Source organism: Typopeltis vanoorti, chromosome 9, assembly GCF_054136105.1.
Source record: "Typopeltis vanoorti isolate ZY-2024b chromosome 9, IOZ_Tvanoo_1.0, whole genome shotgun sequence".
In the NCBI taxonomy this organism is placed as follows: domain Eukaryota; kingdom Metazoa; phylum Arthropoda; class Arachnida; order Uropygi; family Thelyphonidae; genus Typopeltis; species Typopeltis vanoorti.
In genome coordinates this window covers 35,490,853-35,517,097 of record NC_143557.1, presented here as the reverse complement: position 1 = coordinate 35,517,097, position 26,245 = coordinate 35,490,853, and the positions used below count along the sequence as shown (strand labels likewise).

The following is a 26,245-nucleotide window of genomic DNA, read 5'->3' as shown; positions in this document are numbered from 1 at the left end:
TAAAAATCAGCTAAATTAATTATGAATTAATACATTACAAAATAACCAAGGTTTTCCGTGAAAATTTCGTGAAGTGTTCCGTCGTAGGAAAAGTTTGGGAAATGCTGGCATAGATAATGATGTGAACACATCTAAAACAGTCAACATCCCAGGATAACATTGCCAAAATATAGAAAGTATTAATTAAAGATTTTTGTAATTAATATTTTAGTATACATTGTTATTTCCAGAAAAATAATAGTTATCAGTAACCACCATATAAGCCTACCTACAAGAAATACTTGAAGTTAGTCGATTTCTTTTGTTACTTGGTTATTGGTTTTCCAATCAGCATAAATGTTGTCTCTTTTTCTCCTTTGGTTAGAAAGACTTATTATTTTTATGGCTATTTAGCCTACTTTTGTTTAGGAGTATCCCTTTTTTTTTTTATAATGCCATTGGCTTTTTACTCAAATTTTAGGACATTACTGATGTTTTATATGGACAGATACATGAAGAATATATAGGAAGAAAAATATATATATATAGGTAGAAAAAACTGGACGTATCTTTGTAGAATGTTGGCTGTCTTCTTTTTTTAGCGGCATCCCGGCGTATGGCGATGTAAAGGGGAGGATGGAAAGGGAGTTGGAAAAGTGGGGTTTGAGGGATGTGGGAGAATTATTGGTGAGGCAAGAGGCATGTGAACTTTTTTTGAAAAACCCGGGTTTTTTATATTTTTTAAATTATTAAAGATGGGCAGAGAATACTTTGGGATGGGATGAACATAGAAATCTTTGAGGAAGGAGAAGGATATTATGGGATAAGATCAGCGGCGGGTGTGAGTCGTTTCGACAGTGTGTGTCGTCTTTAGAGCTCGTGGGGAAGTGAAGGCTATGTCATGCCAGTTGTATTCTATTGGTTGGAGTCATGACCTAATTTTTATGTTATGGAGCGTCCACCTCTCGGAAATTATGTAGGGCTGGTGGACGTTTATTGAGAGTTAGAAGCTCCATAACTTAAAAATTAGGTCACGACTCTGACCAATAGAATACAACACAGATAAAAGACAGCAACACAAAGCTGGCATGACAGCCTCCACTTCCCCCACGAGCTCTGAAGACGATACACTGTCGAAACAGCTCACACCCCATTCTCCCACCCCCTGATCTTATCCCATAATAAATTACAGGTATTATTTCTGGGAAAATTCCCATGTTACTCCTCTTAAAAACTATTACTTTTACTGCTATTTTGTGTGCTTTCATTTAGGAGTGCCACTTTATTAATGTCATTGGCTTTTTACTCAAGCATTCTTAGATCATTACAGATGTATTTTAGAGACAAATATATGTAGAATAATAGAGGCTGAAGGCAGTATATTCCATGTTTGAAGGTGCGTGCTATTTTTTTTTATTTTTCCTTATGTTAATCCTACCACTGAGGGGTTATAAACCTAGAGTACATTAGTATTAGTACTGTTAAGTAAACCACTCACAGTGAAAATTCGCACATCCTTTTTTTGGATGTTGTTGGTTGTCTTCTTTCTGTGATGTGCATACTTCTGCTGTTAAGCTGTTAAAAGGGAAGGGGGGGGTTGAGGCAGTGTGGGGGAATTAATTTAAAAAAAAAACATTTATATATATATATATATATATATATATATATATATATATATATATATATATATATATATATATATTATTTTTAAGGGTGCCTTTTTTTGGAGTGGGGAAGAGATGAAAGAGGGAGCTGAAAATAGAAATAGTTTTTTTTTTTTTTTAGGAAGGGGAAGGGTTTATGGGAAAAGGGGCTGAGGAGAGGGTTAACATGGTGTGAGCCGTTTTGACTGTGTGTTGTTGGAACTCATTGAAAAAGTGTAGGCTATGTCATGTTGGCTAGGTGTTTCTGCCTTTGAAGTGCTTGTATTGTCACCTATTGGTCAGAGTTGTGACCCTAATTTTTATGTTGTTGAGCTTCCAAAACTCAGAGATTATGTAGGGTCAGTGGACGTTGATTGAGTTCTCATCACATTTTATGGCTATCGTTTCTGATATTCTAAGCATTGTTTAGTTGTCTTGTCTATTATTATGGCCTTGTCGATTTGCGGGGTATGTTTCTGTTCAAGGGTGTGAACTGCCATTTCTGTTTTTCCTGTACTTTGTATTCTGTTTTTCTTTTTGATGTTGCGTTTTTTAGTGTTTAAATGGTTTGGAATAGAGATGTTACAGTCACCAAAGTCTTGCCCATAAAGACCTGATAGTAGAACCTGTGTTGGTGATATCACAGTCTTTTTGACAAGGAAATTTGTAGACTACGTTATGATGTTCTAATATTTCTTTGTGTGTGTGATTTAGTGGGTTTTAGAAGTTGCCAATTTTTAGTTTGTGGTGAATACCAGCTTATAATCAGTATGTTTGAAAATGTATTTGTAAGCTTTGTATGTGTTCTGGATGTATGGTAGTTAGATAACTTTTTGTGTAGGGAAATTTGTTTTGGTTTTTGGGTTGTTTTGACTGGTTTTTGCTGTCCTGTTTGCATAATTTATTAGTTGTGTAGGATAGTTGTGATTTTAAAAATCTGTGTTAATTTCTTTATTTCTGTGTTGAGATAATTTCGGTTAATTGAAAACTTGTAAGCATTTATAACTTGTGATAGGATGACCGATTTTTTAACTGACTATGGATGGTATGAGTTGAAATGGGGGTAGTTTCTGATTTGCGTGGGTTTATGGTATATTTTTGTGGCTATTTTGTTGTTTGTTCTGATTAATGTCAGGTTTAAGAACTTGATGGATTTGTTCTGTTCAGTTTCTATGGTGAATTTTAGTCTGTTGCTGTAATTGTTAAAGGGCACTTGTTAGGTGGTGATGTGTGTTGGTTCTCCAATGCATAGAATGTCGTCCACGTATCTGCCATAAAAGGTGATGCCGGAAGGGTGGAGTAGGAGTGATTCTATGTGTGCTAGGGACAATTCTGCTGGTTGTCCATTGATGTTTTGGCCCATAGGGAGTTCGAAAATTTGAATATATATGTTATTGTTGAACTTAAAGAAGTTAGCTGAGATTATTAGTTTGATTAAGTTTATGATATCACTAGGTGTTAATTTTGTACGAGAGTGCAGGGTGTGGTCCCCACTTTTTCCCTTCTCTTTTAACAGCCTAACAGCAGAAGTATGCATACTGCAGAAAGAAGACAACCAACAATATCCAAAAAAAGGTATGTGCGAATTTTCTTCCTCTATTATTCTACGTATATTTGTCTCTAAAATACATCTGTAATGGCCTAAGAATGCTTGAGTAAAAAGCCAATGACATTAAAATAAGGGTCACTCCTAAACAAAAGCTGGCAAAAAACCGTAAAAATAATAACTTACACAATAACCACAGTAATTAACTTAATGAAGTGAAAGTACAGATATTTCATGCTGAAAATAACAGTACATCATCATCATCAGTGTGTAGAAGCAAGCAACTTAAAGGAACCGGATTACAAAGTACATACAGCAGTCGGTGGTTTACCAATTAAAAACAATTCAGTCGGTGCAAGGCTTCACTTTGGTGATGCAAATTTATAATAATTAAGTGGATAAATATCGGCAAGTGTATTCCCATAAGCTCTCTGGTCAAATTTCATACAAAACTTTTATAGTTTCTGTATTTGGCTTTGAAATAATGCTGGATTTAATATCTGCTTAATTTTTATAAATTTGCATTGCCGAAGTGAAGCCTTCTGGCTCTTTATTTTAGTAAATACTTTTATGCACTGACCTGAGAGTTCATTTGCGAAAAATACACCTCTCCGATGTTTCAAGTTCCTTAGTACTGAGAGTTTTTGCTCTCTTAAGGTTTCTGTCAGGCCAGTGAAACCTTTTCAAAATGAACCAGTAGGAAGAGAATATATGGATGCTTGGGCATAGCAATTGTCTCTCCTATAAAGTCTGGCTAGGGCAATTCATAAATGTCGGCAAGTGTATTCCCATAAGCTCTCTGGTCAGATTTCATATGAAACTTTTATACTTTCTATATTGGGATTTGAAATAATGCTGGATTTAATATCCACTTAAATTTTATATATATTTTTAATAATATTATTTATCAATACTAATTTCTACCACGTAGCAACGATTTTTAATTGGTAAACCACTGACTGCTGAATGTACTGTGTAATCCGATTCCTTTAATTTGCTTGTTTCTACACACTGATGATGTACTGTTATTTTCCGTAAGAAATATCTGTACTTTCATTTCATTAAAGTTAATTACTGTGGTTATTGTGTAATTTATTATTTATAATCATGCCACAGGTACCTTTAAAGATTAGACTTATTCTGTAATATCCTTCTCCTTCCTCAAAGATTTGTGTTTACCCCATCCCAAAGTATTCTCTATCCACCTTTAATAATTTAAAAAATATATAAAAACCTAGGGTTTTCAAAAAAGTTCACATACCTCTTGCCTCACCAATAATTCTCCAACATCTCTCAAACCCCACTTTTCTGGACATCCCCCTCCCCGTTCTGTCCAGCCATATGTCAGGATGCTGCTGAAAAAATAAGACAGCCACAACATCCCACAAAGGTATGTCCGGTTTTTTCTTCCTATATATCCTTCATATATATCTGCCCATATAAAACATCAGTAATATCCTAAAATTCAAGTAAAAAGCCAATGACATTATAAAAAAAGGGGTACTCCTAAATAGAAATAGGCTAAATAGTCATAAAAATAATATTTACTTAGAGGAATTTTCCCAGAAATTAATACATATAGAAAGACTTATGTTTTTGAATTTTGAAATGAAGTTTACTGAATGTATTTAAATTGTATTTTTAAAAAAAATTTTTTTTTGCTGGTTTTGAAAGTTTTACTTTATTTTTGCTGCTGCATTCAAACTTAATTTAAAAGCAATCAGAGTGGTATATATAGAGGGGGTACCCAAAAATAGCTGGAATTGTTTATTATTTATAATACCATATTCTAGTCTCCTTCATAGTACTCTCCATGTGAGTCAATGCACTTGTCTCAATATTTTTTACACTGCTGGAAAATTTTTCAGCTGGAGTACTCTTTATTGCCTCCAGTGACTTTTCTTTCACTTATCCCTGGTCACAACTTTTAAAAGAAAGTTCTGATCATTAAGAACTTGCTCCCTCAAATCGCAGTAAACGTTCACGCATTTTTATTTTATTTATATTTATTTATTTTTATCCTCTGTGAGCAAATGAGACACAATTCACTGGTACGAACTCCATGACAAATTCGTCTCTTCAGAAACTTGCTCAGTGGTAATCTTTGAATGATCTTTATTGATTGCCTGGTAAACCTTTTCTGTGTTTTCATCATTTCTGCTTGTCGAAGGTCGACCACATCGTGATTTGTCTTCAACTGACATGCCCTCATTTTTGAAATGGGAAAACCACTCATAGACCTGAGTATTACCCAAAAGAAAACAAAATTTCAAACATGTTCTCTGTTCCTTGTGGTCACCCATCACAAAATTGCCAAACTTACTTGTAAGCACTAAAATGCAGCCAGAACAATGAACAAGTTCACACAGGTGAAGCCACTTGCCAGACTGGCACGGAAAACTGCACACTCACGATACCTAGAAGTAACATCTGTAACTAGAAAATGCATGCTCGTCAAGTTCAGATTCCAATTATTTTTGGGTATTCCCTCTTATGTATTATGTCTTGCAGACTCTTACATAATTTTGTTTTCCTATCTAAATGAAAAACAAAAAAACTTGCCTTTATATTTTTATTTATTTTAGCACAGGAATATGAAGTGGATATCATTGCTATTGGATGTGTGCTGCTTGCTTGAATGAGGAATATACATCAAAAATAGAATAATGGGAAGAAAAAATAAGAATAAAAATTTAGCCAATAATATCGGCTCTGCGGAGGCTGATGAAACAGAAGTTGATCAAGGAACAGCTGAACATTCATCTGGTGAACCAGAAGAAGAAGAGCAGTTAACATGTGTGAGCTGTCAGTATAAAACAGATGATAATCAGTCATTTATAAAACACATTGCTAAAAATCATCCACGGGAAGTATGTTTGTGGTGTAGAAGATGTGGAAATTATTTCAGTTGTGGTGAGTGGCTTGTAAAGCATCTGAAAGAAGATTCATGCCAACAAAAGAATAGAAATTTTCAATGTGGTGCCTGTACTTTCACCTCACAAGGTGGCCCAAAATTTGCCTCACATTTGATATATTTTCACAGAAAGGACCATTTCAAACCATGTTCCTATTGCCAAAGAGATTTTAGTGCAATTCATTGTTTGCTTCTTCACTTACAAGATGAATGCCCTAAACGACCAAATAGGCATGAGAAAGAGGAATGTAAAGGAAATAAATATACTGAAAAGAATCAGAAGACAGTTCAAACATCTTCCGGTTCAGGAAGGAACTTATTGAATAAATCCAAGGAACAAAACACACACTTGAAAACTAATGTATCAACTAGTCAGAAACATAACTCTGGCAGTAGTGATACTGTATTTGCTGGAAAAAGCAGTGATTCAGAAATGCCACAAGATGGCCATGGCGAAAAACAAATTGTAAGTGATAAATCAGTAGATTCAACTTTGCATCACTCAAATGATAAAAATGCTGCGCCTTTGACCAGCAGTAGTGGAAGCAATAATCGTACCAATGACATCCACATTTTAACTATTCCTGTTAAAAAAGAATTGATGAGTGATGATGAAGATTCAACAGATATTGATGGTGCAGTTGGTAAATCACATAATGATACTGCTGATGAGAAAATAGATGTACATAATGATGTAAAGGAATCTTTATCCAATTCCTCACCTTCTGACACGCATTCCATAACAGCAACATTTAACAATAACAAAAAAAAAGAGGATTCAGTTAAATCAGTAGCAAGTCCATTTGGCACTTGTAAAAAACCAAGTATAAATTTTTCCTTTGAGAAAGTAGTAGTGCTTCCTACTGAGAAGGATTATTCTTTACAACTCAAAGCAAGAGAGCCAAAAAAAGATTCTTTCATTAATGAATATAGTGCCTTTGTAAATGCTTCTACTTCAGATTCCTCAATATTGAAAAAGCAGAGTTGCATAAATAGTGAAAAGCAGATTTCTTTAAATAATATATCACATGATTGTAAAACAAATCAAGGAAACTTTACTGGCGATAAAACAACCTGTAATTGGGGTGTTAATAATACACAGCCAGAACTTTGTGGTGATGCTTCATCTGTTTTGAGAAATGACTGTAGTCCTAATAGTTTTGAAACTGCAGGAAAATTGAAATCACCTTCTGCCTTAGCATCTTTACTACAAATGCCAAATATAATTAATTTTTTCAAGTGTATGGATCCAGAATGCATTTTCACAACTAATGCAGAAAATGATTTTATTAGACATTTGGCAAGTCATCTGAAAGAGAATGGAACTTGTGTATATTGTTGTCAGTCATTTGACATTAATATTCTTGCAAATCACATGTTAAAAAGTCATGGTCATAGAAATTATCAATGCAGTTTATGTCTGTACCGTGCTACAAGTAAATTTTATATGACGTTACATCAGATGACCTCTCATTCAAACGAAGATGTACGATTATATAAATGTAAACAAGTGGGAAATATAGCAGATCAGCTTTCTTGTGAAACAGATATGAAATATCTTGAACCATACACTTGTAGCATTGGGACTTGTAAGTATGTTACATTGGATCCTACTGATTTTATAAAACACAGTCAAGATAACCATCCATTATCAGAGCATAAATGTCAGTATTGTGTTTTTGTTTGTCTGACAGCAGAAAAAGTTGTCGAACATTATAAATTGCACTGCATTAATAATTTTCAGTGTAGTTTTTGTTTTTATGGATCAGACACACCAAAAGAAATGGTTTCACATTTAAGTACAAAACATGCAGGTAAACCTGTTGAGTTTTATGTTCGGCCATCACGAAATGCCTCACTATCTGCCTCACCTGCAAATAGCACAGCTTTAAAAGAAATAAAGATTTCAGAAACAGATAAAACTTTATTAAAAACCAGTACTTTGGCATGTGGTGGAAGAATTAAAAGCAGGAAAATTCCATTGTGTGGGATATGTGGAGATAAACTGAGGAGACCTTGTGACTTAAAATTGCATAGATATAGACATTTTCAGCATCTTTCATATAAATGCCAGAAATGTGAGAAAAAATGCGCAGGATTTCGTAATTTGCTGTATCACAACTCTCAGCATCATCATCATCAGGATCTTAATGTAGTGTTTGCAAATCCTTCATTTCGACCAATAACTCAAAAAATTGGTCACTTTGAGAATATTAACAAAGTTTCTAAATCAGAAAATTCTCAGTTGGTGTGTGACATTGGCACAAAAAATATCTTAAATTGTATGAAATGCCATTGGAAATGTTGTAGAAATACATGTAATGAGAAATTTGTTTTAGGAACAGATCTAGAGACTCTGTATGCAAATTGTAAAGAAAACCAGTTAAGCCAAGATAGTATTGGATATAATGAAGCAGGTATACCATGCAAAATTAAACAAGAAAAGTTAGATGATGATAATGGTTATTTCACACAGGCAATTAAAATTTATCAGTCACGTGTTTCCTCTTTACCTACGCAATCACAAACAGTAGTTGAATATTCATTTTATGGTATGAAGCCAGAACCAATAGATTTTGGAAATATATCAGTTAGAGTTGATCTTGGCGATGTTAAAAAACTTCCATTACTAGCATTTTTAAAAATGTTCCATTGTCAACCAACAGTTACTTTGAATGACATTGCAAAAACTATTTTACCCTGATACAGTTCACAGAAGGGAAAAGATATAATTTGTGAACTTTTCATTTGTTTTTTTGTTTGTTCCAGGCATTATGTAATATTGCTAAATAAACATGCCATAGTAATTATTGTTGCTGTTTTTTTTTTTTTTTTAAATTAACTTGATGAGAATTTGAAATAGACATATTATGAGAAATGGATAGATGTTAAAAACAGGCTTTTGTAATTATTTTTACTTATTTTTTACTCTCACACATTTTTCAAACATTACTTGTTGTTAACTAACTTATTTAAGTAAGTTATTAAAAATGTGTACTTTCATCATATTTAGAACTTATAGTAATTAGAATGAAAATATTTATCTAAACCTTTGTGAATGAAGTTTAATTTTAAACTTGCAAAATAACGTTAGTGTTTTATTTTAACACTGATGTTTTGCAGTTTTGTTAAATGATCTAAATAATTGTATTATCTTCATAATTTAAGAATCATTTTTAGAACTGTATACATCATTACAGTGGAAGAAGCATTCCAATAAGTTTTTTTTTTCACAGTAAATGTTCAGAATATTGTGTGTGTGTGTGTGTGTGTGCGTGTGCGTGTGTGTGTGTGTGTGTGTGTGTGTGTGTGTGTGTGTGTGTGTGTAATTTAATGCTGGTTAATTAATGACCAGTGTAACTAGGCAGAAAGTGCTAATTGACAACTGTGTAGAAATTAAATATAAAATTATTATTCTAATAGTGTATAATCCTTATATATAGAATGTAAAATTTATTTTTAATATCTTTGTCTCAACTTTATAATACTTTAAAATAAGGATTTAGCATCCTGTTAATTCATATATTATTTTTATCTAACATTTCCCCTGTCATTTTCATTACTGGCAGATATTTGTTAATTATACCACATTTTGTGTATATTATTTGTAATGTATTCTTAATTTAACTAATAGGTATATGGCTTTCTTTTTTACACAATATTTGATATTAGTATATGTATATAGCATTTTCATACTCTTAGGTGCACAAATATAATAACTTCTCATAACTCACGCATGCAAACACACATTTCAATAATTCCTTTTAATAAAACGTATTTCAGGGTATTGTGAACTTTTTTGATATTTAAATGTATATTTTATTATTTTAATATATTATGTAAGTAAATCCAATAAATAAAAAACTGTTTCAGAGTTAAAATATTTTTATAATACAGTAATTAATATATATATATTAAGAATCATTATATATAAATATATATATATATTCTCCATTACTTTGCTTGCAGAGTTTTTCTTTTCATGAAGTTCATGTAGTTCATGTTGATGTATTACTGTGGAACTTATAATGTGTGATATAGTAATATTTGTAATAGAAGTCTTGTTATTTCACACATTTACTTCACATAAAAAGCCCTATAATTATGGCATTAAAACTATACTTACTAGGCTGCTTTCATACAAAGGATTGTCACTGTTGCAGAGATTTTCGATAGAGAGCTTACTATCTGTGTGGTGACACATAGAGCCAGATACTGGTTAAAACTGTAGGCACTGATTCATTGAACTCACCAAAAATATTGTACAGTAAAATATATACAATATGTAAATAATGTTCTTTCACTTTTTATTGACTTAGTTATTCAAATGTTAAATAGCAAATAGTTCAAATTATATTTATTTCCATAAAAAAAAATTAGGAGGTTCAAAAAGAGAACTTTGAACAGTGCACAGAAAAGGTTAGTTACAACTGTAGGCTCTAGGTTCAAATCCCACTGAATGTGGATTAATGTCTTCAGGTGGTAAATGCATTTCAGTGTTTGATTTCTAGAGTAGGGTTCCCAGATAACCTAACCCATGGCCTAGCCTACTCATGGTAATAAGTTTGTAAACTTTCAGTTAGGGATGATTTATGAGTGGTATCATGAAATAGTCTTTTTTCCCTCCCACTTCTCACACCAGCATTGTAGATATGCACTTTTAGTTAGTGTTAACTGTACTGATTGCAATGGCAAGTCATGTGTGTGACTTGCATTTTTCACTGATTCTATGAGCTAACATATCCTATTGACTTGTGCTGATATATTTTAAAAATCTTATGGGTTTGCAGCAATATGCATGTATACCTTGCATTCTAGACCATTTGTAAAGAGCTTTTGGTCTGCTTGCCATTACTTCTGTTGACTAAGCCAGTATATAAAATTTGACGTGCTCATATATGAAGTCTGTTCAAAAAGTTCTGGGACAATTAAATTGGGCACTTTAGTATATTGTTTTGTAAGCAAATATGTATATAGACATGTTCTAGCTTGTATAATGAAACAAGCTCAGTGCCACCATTTTGCTATCGCAATCACTCAGAGTGCTTTGAATGAACACAAGTTTTTTGAGTGTCCTGATGTCAGGAATTAATGAACAGTGTGTATGTGTGCACACGCACATGCATCAAGTTTTGCATTAACTTTGGCAAAAAAAAGTCATAGAAACTTATCAAATGCTTAAAACAGCTTTCAGGTATAATGCCTTAAGCTGCTCAAAGACATTTAAGTGGTTCCAAAGGTTTAAAGATGGTTGAACTTTGATTGAAGATGACCCTTGTCCTGAATGACCATCAACATCTCAGTGTTAATAGTCATCCAGAACATGTCACAAAAGAAAGGTCATCAACAATTGGTGAATTATTATTTGAGAGCTAATCTCTGAAATAGGAATCTCAGTTGGATCCTGTCACCAAATTCTGATGAAACATGGAAATGAGAAGGATTGCTGCAAAGTTCAACTCTTTCAACTGGTAAGTTTCTGGCTCAAAATAACATCACAGTCATACCTCACCCATCCTATTCACTAGATTTTGGCCCCTATAACATCTCTTTATTCACTAAGCTAAAATCTGTATTTAAAGAATGAAGGTTTCAAGACATAAATGAAATTAAACATTGTGAGAGAGTAAACTCAGTGCCATTCCTTTAGGACAGTTTCAGTGATACTTCCAAAAGTGGGAAAAAAGGCTGGAACACTATATATTAAGGCAGGAGAATATTTTGGAAGGGATTGTTCCTATAGCTCATAAGCTTTTGTATATATTTTAAATAAGTTATGTCTTTGAACTATTTGAACATAACTTATATAATATAGATTTGTTATCTGGGTTAAGAGATGCATAAATATTCAACAAATCTTTATATGAACTCTAGGCGCTTGTTTTGAAAAACATCTGTTCACACTTTATTTACAAATAAGTGTGAACAGATTACAAATAATAAAACTGCAAATTTATTACTCTCATTTTCATTTGAAATGTGAATTATATATTCAAAAAGTTAGCATTTAATTTATTTTAAATGCCAACAATATGTATTACAAGTAGTAACACATATTGAACTTCATAAAGCATCCTTAGGTAATACACTACAATCTAATTCAATAACACTAATACAAATATAACACTTTGTTCTTGCTTGTCTATATGACAAAAGAATATGTTCTCCTAAAGAAAGATATGTACCAAGAAAAATTGTTCATACCTTCAGGTAGAGAAACACCATGATCATATATAATACTTCTTTTTGTTTGCATACACAGCACACATTAAACTTGACTTCATATATAATATTCTGATCTTGAATTCAGCAGTCTAATCAAATGTGATTAAATACAACATGGGATAAATTTCTTCTCATACAATAATTCATTCTCAATATTCCTCCTCCATCCCTGCAAAATTAACTTTAAAAAAATGGATAGAGAGAGAGAGAGAGAGCTTGTTTCTCAACAACAATATTCACAATATTACTTATGACATCATAATCCAAATAACAGCTAAAGAAAATAGACAAACGTTTCTTTCAGAAACTTATTACAATTACTGCACTAGAATCATTTTTTATTGTAAAGTTCCTTAAATAGAGGAAAAATTTATGTAATACCATTATGAGCAAATGCCAAAAATTTCACCATTTTAATCTGCTGATCAGGATATATCAGAAAGAAAAGGATGCTCTTCTCAATCCTAGCAAATACAGCACATCTAAATGTCTTAATGAAACTTGTTTCAAGAGTTTTATTTTACTTGAAGTGGCCTTCTTCAGTGTCTAAACTCCTTTTTCTTTGTCTTTTACATCACTGTTTTACTTTCTGCCATAACAGCGTATTTGTTTTACTTTAAGCCATGACAGCACCATCTCCCTCACTCTCTTCTACATCATTCTGTCTTACACGTAACAGTGATGACTCCTCCTCCCCACTTTTCCTCGTTCACATAATTCTTTCTTCATAGTGACTGACACATGTACAGAAAAATAGAATGTATTAACACTGGTATATTTCTTTCTTGTTTCAAAAACGTCATAAGAGAGAAGAGAAGATGTCTGTTGATAATATTAAAAATGTTATGAGTCATATAGCATTTATTTCATTGCTTCTGTCTGAGTCACAGTGGAGTAAACAGAAGCATACCTGTGTTAAGACTTATGTGCTGGGAAGACATTACATTGGAGATATAATGGAGTATGAACAACACTGAGGAAAGGATCAAAAACTAGATTAATTCTTCCAGTATATCGTCTCAATCAGAGACATGTTTGGGGACTACAAATTACCACTCATAACACATGCAGAAAGGCAACACAGTACAGAGTATTGTTGCCTTTGTGTTTCTGTTACAAACACAAACAGTTTGTACTCGACTCTCCAAAGATGTCTCTGTGACTGAGATGAAATATTGGAAGAATTGAAATAGTTTTTAATCCTTTCCCATTGCTGTTCATATGGCATTAAACCTCCAACATGAAAAAAAAAATACACTGTTAGTTCAAAAAGAACCATTGGTTAGCTTTTGTAATTTAAATACAAGATTACATAACAACAGAGAATTGACCAGTGCTTCTGAAGTAATGTCCAGTCCTCACCTTCGTGTGGTGTACCATGGAACGAACGAGGATTGGCTGGCAATTTGGGATTTAGCCGACCAAATTGTATTCCTATTGGCTTAATCCATAATATTAAATGATGGTACAACATAATAGAATTTCATGCCTCCTGGGGTTGCCCGGTTAAACAAGGCCCTGACTATTTTTGCCAAGGAACCAGGGCAAACAGCAAAAATTCAGCTACTGGAACAAACCCAAAAACACACCCCAACTCAATATAACAAGAGTTCAAGATCAGTACTATGAACATAAGAAGCCTGAATGGCAAAGAAATGGAGCTAGTTGAGGAATTGGATAAGTACCAGATCGATATAATAGGGGTGACTGACACAAAAAAGACAAAAACTGATGAGATCTTTCTGAGCAATAAATACAAAATGATATACTCAGAGCAGTGACAATCAAGGAAAAGAAGGAATAGCCATAGTAATCAACACTAAATACGAGGCAAATCATCTTGAATGGCAGGCAATTTCAAGTAGGGTGATATTGGCAAATATCAAGATGGGGAACTGGGCAATGAGATTTATTTGTGCCTAATGGTCCCACAGAAGGTTCTATTAAGGTAGAAGTGGAGGAATTTTTTGAGGCTTTAGAGAAAGTATCTGACACAATGAAAAATGAAAAGTTGATTCTTGTTGGGAATCTAAATAGCAGAATAGGAAGTGGTTGTCAGACTTACAAAAATGTCTTGGGAAAATTTGGAGAAAAGAGCAAAGCTAATAATAATGGCAAATACCTGTTAGATTTCTGTTCAGGACCTTGGCTACTTATTACTAACACCATGTTTAAACATAAAAATGTACACAAATTCACATGGAGAGAAGAGGCAAGGAATAAGAAAAGTCTCATTGACTATGCTTATTATTATTATTATTATTATTTGACACCTCCAGGGAGTCCAAAGACTCATCGAGGGAGAGTGTGCCAACAGCATCAAACGATTTGTCCCCATCCAACTACTAACCGCGCTCAAACTTATTTAATTGAGCCATTAGTAGCAGAGGCTCTACCAATGCTATTGTGATTATGATGTTTTCTTCTTGGTGCAGGACATAAGAGTGTACAGAGGATTTGAAATTGGAAGTGATCACCATTTAGTCTTAAGCAGGATAAAATTGAATTTCATATTGAAAAGAAGAACATGTACGAAAGTTTTAAAGCGAATAAAAGTTGAGCAGCTCTCAGATGTGAACTGTAGACTAAAATACACAAACATTATTCAAGAAAAAATGAAAGAGTTTGTCAACAGGAACCAAACTTTGGAGATTCAGTGGCAATCCCTGAAGAAAACATGGGATTCAACCAGAGAGGCATGTGGTGAGGTTGTCTGCAAGGATAGAAAAATCAGAACTCCATGGTGGACACAGGAATTTAAAGAGGCAGTGAAGGAAAAAAAGAAAGCATATCAAAAATTCCTGGCAAATAAATCAGCTTGTGTACTTAGAGAATGCAGACACAATGTAAGAAAGCTAAACACTGTAAAACTAGACAAAAGTCATGGGAGGACTTTGGCAAGAACATAGATAGTAAATATCAAGAAGATGGCAAGATATTCTGGAGGTTGTTGAAGAAGCTCAGAAATGGTGGAAAGAGTGCTGTAATGTAAAACGAATTAGAGATGATAAAGGTGACATGAAAACATTAGAAAAAGATATACTTGAAATATGGAGTAATTACTACAAAAAATTTGCTAAATGAAACTAGCAGTGATGACAGCACAGTGATAAAAAAAACACTGACAGACATGCAATCAGGAATACATATCCATACTTGAAGTAGAAAAAGCCATCAAAAGTCTGAAATGTGTGAAGGCAGCTGGAGTAGATGATATTCGACCAGAAATGCTTAAGTATGGAGGTATAAAAGTTCTTACAGTGACTGCACTTCATAGTTCAGAGGGATGAATTCCAGATGATTGGATTAGAGCTCTCATAGTACTCATATATAAAAAGGAAAATAAAACTGAATGTGAGAATTAAGAGGTATTTCTCTACTGAGTGTTCTTGGTAAGATTTATGCCAGTATACTTGAGAAACGGTGAGAAGAATTGCGGAAGGGAAGCTTGGTGAAGAACAAGCTGGATTCAGGCCAAATAGAGGCTGTCAGGATCAGATTTTCACTTTACGACAAATAGTTGAGAAATCATGAGAATATAACAGAGATCTGTATTTAAGTTTTGTAGATCTGGAAAGAGTATATGACAAGGTGCCAAGAGAGAAGTATTGAAAACGTTAGTTGTACAGTGTCAGTGGGACATTATATCAAGCAATACTTGGTTTTTATTTGAGTTGTAAGCCAGCAGTTAGAATTGAAGGAAGTACAGGAAGATGGTTTAATGTTTTAACATTAAATCTGGTGTCAACCAAGGATGTATATCCCCTCTGTTATTCATTATCTCTGTGGATCACATTATGAAGAAAAGTGATATTAAACTTGATATCAAAATTGGAGATGTTAATCTCAGCTCTTTGCTTGATGTGGTTATACTTCTAAATAAATCCGTTAGAAGTCTGGAAGATTCCCTGACTAAATTGAATAACTGTTGTAATAGATATGGTATAAAAGGTCAGCAATAACAAGACAAAACAATGAAAATAGAAGCATTGAAAATATCAACTACATTGTGAATGGAGAACGTATAGAACAATTAAGACATTGCAACTACTTTGGCACGATTTTTACTGAAGATGGTAAGTTAAATATGGAAATAGACAACAGGATCAACAAAGCTGGTATTGTAAGAAGTCAACTGAATAAATTTATTTGGAATAAGAGAGAAATTAGTCAATACACTAAATTAGCTGTATACAAGACAGTGATCAAAACTTCTAACCCAGCTATCAGATCCATAAGATCCAAACTTATGGATCTGATAGGTGGGTTAGAAGTAAAACACTTGACCAAAGACTAGAGACTGCAGATATGAGAGTCCTGAGAAAGATTAGGAACATGAACAGATGGCATCAATGGCAATATTATATTAAAAACAAAGATATTAGGAAAGAACTTGACATTGTTAGCATCCAGGAATGTGTTAGCAGAGCTAATCTCAGGTAGTATGATCACTTAAACAGAATGGGAGAGGAAAGATTAACAAAACAAGTGTTCTCTGCTAGGTTGGCGGGAAAAAGACCCAGAGGAAGACCAAGATATAGGCGGATTGATGTGGTAAAAAGTGCCTTAGAAGATAGAAATATAAGATCCGATAATATTGGAGTCTTGATAGGTAACAGATTAATTTGAAAGAAAATTGTACATAGGAAGTTAGTAATGATGTAAAATTTTCATGTTGTACTATCATATCCTGTACACCCTCTTAAGGGTAAATGTGAGAAATTTGATGATGATGGTTACATAACTTATTCGTTGTTACTTGGAGGATATATATATATATATATATGTGTGTGTGTGTCAATGGTTAATCACAACTATCACTTCCCAAAATTTGGAGACAGGCTTGAAATCAGAGCAGTTACAATTCATATGATATCAAGGTTTCTCCAGTTGATTTAAATTTGATCATCTTTTTTGGGAAACTTGAAACCTTGCAAAGTTATCCAAATAATAACAGTTTCTGATTGCATGCCTGTCTCAGAGTTTTTTAAGAAGTAATCATGATTAACTGCTAATATATATATATATATATATATATTTATTTATTTATTTATTTTTTAATTTAGTAATAATAATATATCTTCTTCTCTTCTTCTTCCTAACATGGAATTTAGGCCAAGTGGCCTGTTCCGGTCTCATGCCATCTCTTTCTTGGTCTTCCGATTCTTCTTTTTCCACTTATTTTGTATCTGTATAATATTTTTGGTAGTCTGCTGTTGTCCATTCGATTTAAATGTTCTAGCCATTTTTGTTTATACTGTCTTATGTAGTAATTAATTGGTTTTATTTTCAGGAATTGTAAGATTTCTTCATTTGTTTTGTGGTCCCACTTGGTATATCCAGCTGTTTTTCTGAGGAACTTCATTTCTGCTGTTTGAATTCGTTTTTAATCTTTCCTTTTTATGGTCCATGTTTCGCTTCCGTATAGGAGAGTTGGTTTTGACAAGACATTATATAGTCTGATTCTAGTGTGTTTTTGTACTAGGGATGGCTTAAATATATTATTTATTATGCCATTTACTTTGACAAAGTTTGATATTTTAGTGTCTGTCTTCTTCTTCGTATGATAGATCACATCCCAAGTATATGAAAGTGTTTACTTGTTCTAGTATTTTATTATCTATCACTATTTTACTTCTTATTGGGTTTTCTCCTTTGAATGCCATGATTTTTGTTTTTTCTTTAGATATTGTCATATTATATTGCTTTGAGGTATCATTTAATGATTTTAATGATCTTTGTAAGTCATCTTCTTATGTAGCTAATATTATTTGATCATCTGCAAATAGTCGTGTAGCTATCATCATTTGCGGGGGTCATTTGTATACCAAATGGGTTATGCTGTTTCCAGATTGTTAATATTTCATTTATATATATATTGAAAAGCAGAGGTGAGAGAGTACATCCTTGTCGTACTCCTCTTGATATATCTTTCCATTCTGAGATGTGTTCTAATTTAACTGCTATTTTATTTCCTGTATATATTTCTTGAATAGATTGTAAAAGTTGGTTTGGTATGTTTAAATCGGTTAATATTTTAAACAATTTTTGTCTACTAATTTTGTCAAAGGCTTTTTCATAATCAATAAAGGCCACGTGTGTTTCTTTTTGAAATTCTCTTCTCTTTTCTATTAATAATTTTAAAGTAAAAATTAGATCCATGCAGGATCAGCCTTTTTGGAAACCATTTTGTTCTAGTAACATGTCTTCTACAATGCTGCTTAGTTTCTCTTTTAATATTCCTGCATATATTTTATATCCTGTATTCAGCAGGCTAATTCCCCTATAATTATTGCAATTGTCTTTATTTCCTTTTTTATAGGTTGGGATAACCAGTGCTTTTTTCCAAGAGTTAGGGATTTTTCCAGACATCCAAATCCTATTAAAAATTTCAGAAGTCTTTCATTAAATTTTTCACCTGCATTTTTGTATAGTTCTATATTTATATTGTCTTCTCCTGGTGTTTTCCTATTTTTCAGTTCTAAAATTGTGATATTTTCTATTTGGTCATTCTTTGTCTTATAAAATTTTATTTCATTGTTCTCATCTGTCCAGAGATTTTGGGAATGGGTCAACCATTTTTCTAAATCTATTGTTTGTATTTTATCTTTTCTTTTATTTCTTTATTCAGGTATTTTATTACTTTATAGGTTTTGGGTGTCCGCGCAGTTAGCCTAGTGGCTTTGCGCTTCGCAACCATATGCCTGGAGAAGGAGTGTCCTAGGTTCGATTCCCCTCGGAGACGTGAGGAGCTGAAGGATCTTCCTCAGCCATAGCCATGTTAGCTGGTCTTGGGCACGGGCAGTAGGGTTTTTTCCGCCAGTTTATCTGGTGTTTGTCATCCCGCAAGCAGGCAAACCGGCCCTTTGAACACACAGGGATACAGCCAAGAATACCTTGAGGCATAGGAGTGACCATTCTATCCTCGTATTTCGGTTACGAAATCCAAGCATGCTTGGAAGGTTGTGGGCCTTAAAGGCCTGTTAAAGCCATTGGGATAGGATAGGTTTTGGGTTGTGGCTTAAATAAATCCTTCTCTAGTTCTGTTACGAAATTGTTCCATTTTTCTCTATGTTTTTTCCTTACTTCTCGTTTTGCAATTGCACTATTTCTTTTATACTCTATTTCTTCTTCTGTTGGTTTGGAATTTAGCCATTTCTGGTAACTGTCCTTTTTGGTTTTTATTGTATTTTCTATTTCTTTGTTCCAGTTTTTGTGCTTTATTCCCAAGGTTTCTGTTGCTGCTGTGGTGAGAATTTGTTTCATATTTTCCCATTCATCTTCTATGTCACATGATTCATGTGTGGTTTCTGTTTTTAATTTTGTGCATTTTTGATATTATTGTCTAACTTGAGGATCCTGTAATGAAGAAATTTTGTAGCTTGGCTGGTAAGAATTTTCAATTCTATGTGTTTTTAGCCACTTTGGTTTAAAACGAATTTTTGCTGATACCATATAATGATCAGAGTTTAATTCAAAGCCTCAATATGCTCTTACGTCTAAAATTAAAAATTTGTGATAATGTAGTCAATTACTGACTTGTATCCTCTGGCTGACCAATATTCTCATATTATTATAAATGACAAAATTGCACAATCTGTGACCATTTTGATTACATGTATCTTTGCCAAATTTACCTGTGTTTGTTTTGTATTTTTTGTTTCCTATTCTGGCATTTAAATCTCCTGCTAGTAGTAAATAGTCAGTTTTGTTTGTTTTATCTATAGCATTCTGTAATTCTTTATAAAATATATTACTGTTTTCTTCTTTTCCCCAATTATTGTTATGTGGCCTCTTAATGTCTTGAGTCTAATTTCTATTAGTCTTTCATTCAAATAGTTGTAATATGAGTTAAGTTCACATTATGGGTAAATATCAAGAATAATGATCGGAGCTTGCTCCACCCTTTCTATGAGTTGCCTCAGCTTGCACTACCTTCAAGGGTCAGTTGCTGCTCTATCTAGGTATTTGCTTACGCTTGGAATCGCCGAACTTTATATAGTTTCTATATTCGGCATGAAACTCTTTGAGTTTCTTATTCGGCTAAGAAACAATATGGGATATAATATCCCTTAACTTAAATACAATATTGTTCTTTAGGGATTTATGTACCATAATCATTATACCTGCTTTTGCTCTTTCTTCTTTTTTTACCCCACTGTAGATTTGTATATAGTTGTTTGTTTTCTTTGTTTCTGTTACTATACATATCTTTATGTAGGCTTGGTTTAGTTGTTTATCAAGTTCTTCTTCTTTGTGTGCAATGCTTCTCACATTCCATGTTGCAATCTTCATTATGTGTTCCTTTTTCTAATTTCGTTTACCGTTTCCTGGGTTGTGGTCTTTTCCCTGACAGTCCATCCGACTTTTCTTTGCATGAAACTTGAAAGTATTTTGAATTTCCCCAGGGCAGGTTACTAACCTGTCGCTGGGTAAGTGGTACGGCTGTTACCTAACGCCTCTGGACAGGCAGATCTAACAGCATTTACACTGTTAGGGTGTTAAGGTTATACAGCCCATACTTGGTCGCCAGTGCCTCGTTTGTACTTTTAGAACAGGATAGACCACGGGAAGGTGAGGTTGACATTTGAGTGGCAGAGGCTATGTATTGTGCTTCACCACCCCTTCCACCCCAATAATAATAATAATATATATATATATATATATATATATATATTTTTTTTTTTTTTTTTTAATTTAGTAGTAATAAACTATAAACCTTGTATTTAAATTCAAAGGGAACTAATAGTTATATTTTTAACTATATTAAAACAGGTGTTCTGTTTACTCAGTGACTGAGACATGTCATTAAACACATATTACATGATTCATGTTTTTGAATATTGTAAGTCTTCCCTTCCTGATGATGTCCTTGTAACATGGAATAAATATATTGGCATTAATAAATCCTGTTGTCATTCAGTATATGTTACTCATCATTAAACATAGAATATAACTGCTACATATGTTCCTTTAAAACATTTGCTTACTAATGCAACCAGTACTAGTATTTTCACAGACAAACATCCATGCCCATGCCAGGATTCGAACCCACAGCCTTCTGCCAGGAGAGCAGATATGCTAACCACTCGGCCAACCAGGCTGGCAAAGTTGATGTAGATGGGGAAGGTAGTTGTGGTTGATGGATTCATGGAGATGTAGAGTAGGTGCCCTCCCTCGATGAGTCTTTGGACTCCCTGGGGGTGTTATGTAATAATAATAATGTCTACAAATTCTAGCAAAAAAAAAGTGACAGAATATCTATCAAAATTTTATAGTTGCATTATTGTTGATAATTCAGTCATGTTTCCTTTTGATCATTTCTTATACTGAAACATTTACTTTAATACATCTATATGAAACCACATGTCATTCTAAGATTAAATTCTTTCATATTTTAACATCTCTTTATTTTTTGTTGGTAATTAAAGTGAAGCAGATCTGATTGGGTGATATTTAGTGAGTCAGATATTGAACTGTCTCTCAGATTGGTATCAGAAAGTGGTGTATATGGGGGTGCAGTATCCTGGAAGTGGAAAACCACTAGTGGTATCTCACAGAAGTCTGTTTATTTATTTATATTAATGAAATTCAGATGGGTTTAACTGGTGGTATACAGCTGTTTGCAGATGATGCAGAACTGGGTAGGGTGATGAGGAATCAAGCAGATATTGGACCTTAGAGGACTTGAATAGATTGTATGAGTTGGCAGCAGTATGGAACTGTCAGTTCACTGTTGCATAGTGTAAAGGGTTCTAAAATTTATTAGGCAGCAATGTCATGCAAAGTATATACTTGGTGGGGAAATTTTGGAGAAAATTGAGGAGACAGGAAACCTTGGAGTTGTTGTGGACAAGGATCTGAAGTTCAGAGGTCGCATTGCACAAGTTGAAGTCATCACATTGGATAATGGCAATGATGCAGAGGACCCTGCCATGCAAAAATAAAGAGATTGATGCCATTGCATAAGGCCTTGATCAGGCCTCATATGGATTATTGTGTACAGATTTTCATGGTGATATGAAATGTTAGAAAAGGTCCAGAAAAGATTCACAAATGTGGTCAAAATGGTCTTTGGAGTGTGGTGTATGAGGATAGATTGAGAGAATGTAAATTACTAAGCTTTGTGAATAGGAAGAGAGAGGATATAATTGAGACGTTTAAGTTGGTCAAGGGTTGTGATTGAGTTAACATGGAAGAAATTTTTCACAAAATAGGGAATGAGGTTAGAACAAGGGGCATCCCTGGAAGCTGAATAAGAAGGGGGTATGAGCAGGTAACATAAGGAACAAGTTCCTTGCATGGAGAGTGGTTAGTGAGTGGAATGCATTGCCTGACATTGTGGGGAATGCAGATACATTGAATGATTTTAAAGCACAGTTTGATGAGCTTTATGTGTAGCACTGTGTGCCTGCCACAGTGAGACCTTTGCTTGGTGTTAATAATAAAGTACATTCGTATTTGATAATCCTACACACTACTGCCAGAGAATATTAATTGAAAGTCCTAGCATCTTCAAATGGAAGTTGTGGCCTGTGAACAGAATTTTATATATACATATATATATATATATATATATATATATATATATATATATATATATATATATATATATATATATATAAACAAATTGTTATCAGAACTTGAAATTTACAGCTAATCACCACCTGAATAAATTTTCGTTTCATTTTTGGTCTTTGCATTACCTTCAGCTCTTAATGTTTATTATCATTCAGATAATAGACATTTTTTACAAGTTGATAAATAGATTTCCCTTTTTTTCAAGGTTGGTGATTGAAATAATTGTATCCAAGATGTGTCTGAGAATTTTAAATTCCTGTTTTTATTCTGTTTCATGCCTGTAGTTATGGAAATGTAGGTGGTCATCTTCCTGCTGCTAGGGGATGATAGCAGCCTTACCCTTTCAAGACAAACATACTAACCCATTTCATGTATGGATGAATTGCAGGAACATTGATCTGCAGAACTTTCTTCCAGGCCACGACTTCTCATAAAAGCAGATAGTATTTAAGGACATAAATCTTTGGTTGGCAAGCTGTTATTCAATTATTTTGTGGAGTTTACTTGAAAAGAGGTCCTTAAACATTGTCAGCTGCTACTAGAACGTCACCATTATACTTTCAGTGTTTATGTTTCTTGTTGCTGGAGAAGCTTCTTGTTGCTGGAGAAGCATGTGGGAAATGGTCATTATAGTAGCACACTTTCTTTTAACAAATGACTAATACAGTATATTTCGTCTCCCTTGCTTCTGGAAACCGCCAGAAAACTCTGGTTTTCAGAAGCAAATGCATATGCAAAAAATATTTGCGCTCAGGTTTTTGTGTGTGTTTTCTTATGTTTTCTTAATCATATGCAGAAAAACATTTCCTGATTGCTTGTTGAATACTCGTTTCATAGTACAAAGTTCGATAAGGTAAAATACATTGGGTGGATAGGAATGCACTACTTTATAGTGGCCAGCACAGTATTGTAAAAGGTAGGTCCCATATTACATGAAATATTTACATCATTACCAACATCCTACTTACAATTTTCCTCCAAATCAGTTATTACCTGTCAAGGCTTCAACATTGTCAGATCTTATATTTCTATCTTCTAAGTCACTTTTTACTGTATCAATCCACTTATGTCTAGTTCTTCCTCTGGATATTTTTCCTGCCAACCTGGCAGAGAACACTTGTTTTGCTAATCCTTCCTTACCCGTTCTGTTTAAGTGACCATACCACCTGAGATTAGCCATGAAATACCTCTGTAATACTCGCATTCAGTTTTAGTTCCCTTTTTATATATGGGTGCTATGAGAGCTCTATTCCAATCATATGGAATTCGTCCCTCTTTCCAGGACTTCTGAACTATGCAATGCAGCCACTGTAAACTTTTATACCTTCATACTTGAACATTTATGGTCGAATATCATCTACTCCTGATGGCTTTTTCTGCTTCAGGTGTGGATATGTATTCCTGACTGCAAGCCCGATTAGTGTTTTTTTACCACCGTGCTGTCATCACTGCTTGTTTCATTTAGCAATTTTTCGAAGTAATTACTCCATACTTCAAGGATACCTTTTTCTCCTGTTTTCATGTCACCTTTATCATCTCTAATTCTTTTTACAGCATTCTTTCCTCCATTTCTGAGCTTTTTCAACAACCTCCAGAATATCTTGACACCTTGATATTTATTTTCTATGTTCTTACCAAAATCCTCCCATGACTTTTATTTAACCAGTTTTACACAGTGTTTAGCTTTCTTACATTTGTCTCTGCATTCTCTAAGAGCACAAGCTGATTTATTTGCCAGGGACTTTTGATTTGCTTTCTTTTCCTTCACTGCCTCTTTAACTTCCTGTGTCTACCATGGAGTTCTGATTTTTCTATCCTTGTAGACAACCTCACCACATGTCTCTGTGGCTGAATCAATCAATGTTTTCTGCAGGGCTTGCCACCAAATCTCCAAGGTTTGGTTCCTGTGCTCAAACTCATTTTTTCTTCAATCATGTTTATGTATTTTAGTCTACAGTTCACATATGAGAGCTGCTCAACTTTTATTCACTTTAAAACTTTCGTACATGTTCTTTTCAGATTTTATCCTGCTTAAGACTAAATGGTGATCACTTCCAATTTCAAATCCTCTGTACACTCTTGTGTCCTGCACCAGGAAGAAAACATAATCACAATAGATCAATGAGTCAATGAGACTTTTCTTATTCCTTGCCTCTTCTCTCCATGTGAATTTGTGCACATTTTTATGTTGGAACATTGTGTTAGTAATAACCAGTCCATGTCCTGAGCAGAAAACTAACAGGTATTTGCCATTATTATTAGCTTTGCTGTTTTCTCCAAATTTTGCCATAATGTTTTTGCATGTCTGACAATCATTTAGGATATGTGTTGCCTGTAAATTCCAGAAAATATATAAAATCAAAACCAAAAACGTTTTTATAGTTGAGATATTATTTTGCTGCTGTTAGTCTTTGCCTTACATGCTTAGTAGGATACAACAAGCTTGGCATCCTTGCATACAATGACTTTACATACATTTTAATTACCATTTTATAACTACTTAATCATATTACTCTAGTAATAATTATTTGTATTTAATTTTGCAATTACTGTAAATCAGTTCTAGCAAAGATGTAAAATTTTGGCTGAGTCTTTACTTTGATACCACTTCTGGTATTGGATAAGTTCCAATTGCTCACAGCCAAGAATTACGTGATGAACACTATATTTTGTCTACATATGAAGAATGAGTAAGAATACGGAATCTAGATTTTTAACCATCCAGAGTTCACAAAACATAACGAAGACTGAGTATTAACAAGCTTGTGTTGGTGGGGGATTATATTAGTGGAAAACAGTATTGGGAGTTGTTGCAATGAACAGTAGTAAGGTAAAGTTCAATATGCAGTCATTTTCTTACACAGGAAAAGTAGATATATAATCACTGCCAGCTCTGGTAGAGCAACGACCATGAAAATACCTATACAGCAACATTACTGTACCTATGGGAAAAAAAGAATAAAAATAATGCATAATGCTGAAACAACCTATGAAAAAAAAATGACCTGAATGGGCTGAGAAGAGAGGTCGCCTATTAAACCGATTGCCCTCTACTATATACAGTCAAAAATTCAACTGTGAGAAGTATATATTCAAAGGATGTTCGGACTTGGAATTTATGAAGTGTTAAGGATTAACTGCAGAGAAATTAGTTGAACGAAAAAGAATGCCAAGTATTTTAGAGGCTGTAGATATGATATGCTTATGCCAGGATAAGTCATATATAACAATCACCAGGAGAGGAAGCCGATGTTGACTGGAAATTGGAATATCAAAAATATGAGTAAAGAAAGTAGAATCTTTCAGTTGGGTAATAAGACCGAACTGTGTTTTGATAGCTGGAAATTGAGGGACTCC

At 33.7% G+C, this 26,245-nt stretch overlaps 2 protein-coding genes across 3 annotated transcripts in view; both read left to right on the top strand.

Moving 5' to 3' along the window:
• The window catches only part of LOC150102969 (uncharacterized), a 42,689-nt gene extending 33,800 nt beyond the window's left edge, over nt 1-8,889 (top strand). The window contains exons 1-2 of one of the 2 annotated variants that reach the window (XM_090398566.1): nt 3,139-3,197; nt 5,754-8,889. In XM_090398566.1, coding sequence (XP_090254692.1) covers nt 5,835-8,786 — 2,952 coding nt within the window. In that variant the 5' untranslated portion in view covers nt 3,139-3,197; nt 5,754-5,834 and the 3' untranslated portion in view covers nt 8,787-8,889. Of the gene's footprint in view, nt 1-3,138; nt 3,198-5,753 lie in introns of those variants that run through there. The other variant, XM_090398567.1, reaches the window with a different exon arrangement.
• Nucleotides 1-26,245, top strand: part of LOC150102968 (speckle targeted PIP5K1A-regulated poly(A) polymerase-like) — a 294,108-nt gene that overhangs the window by 108,880 nt on the left and 158,983 nt on the right. The window lies entirely within an intron of this gene.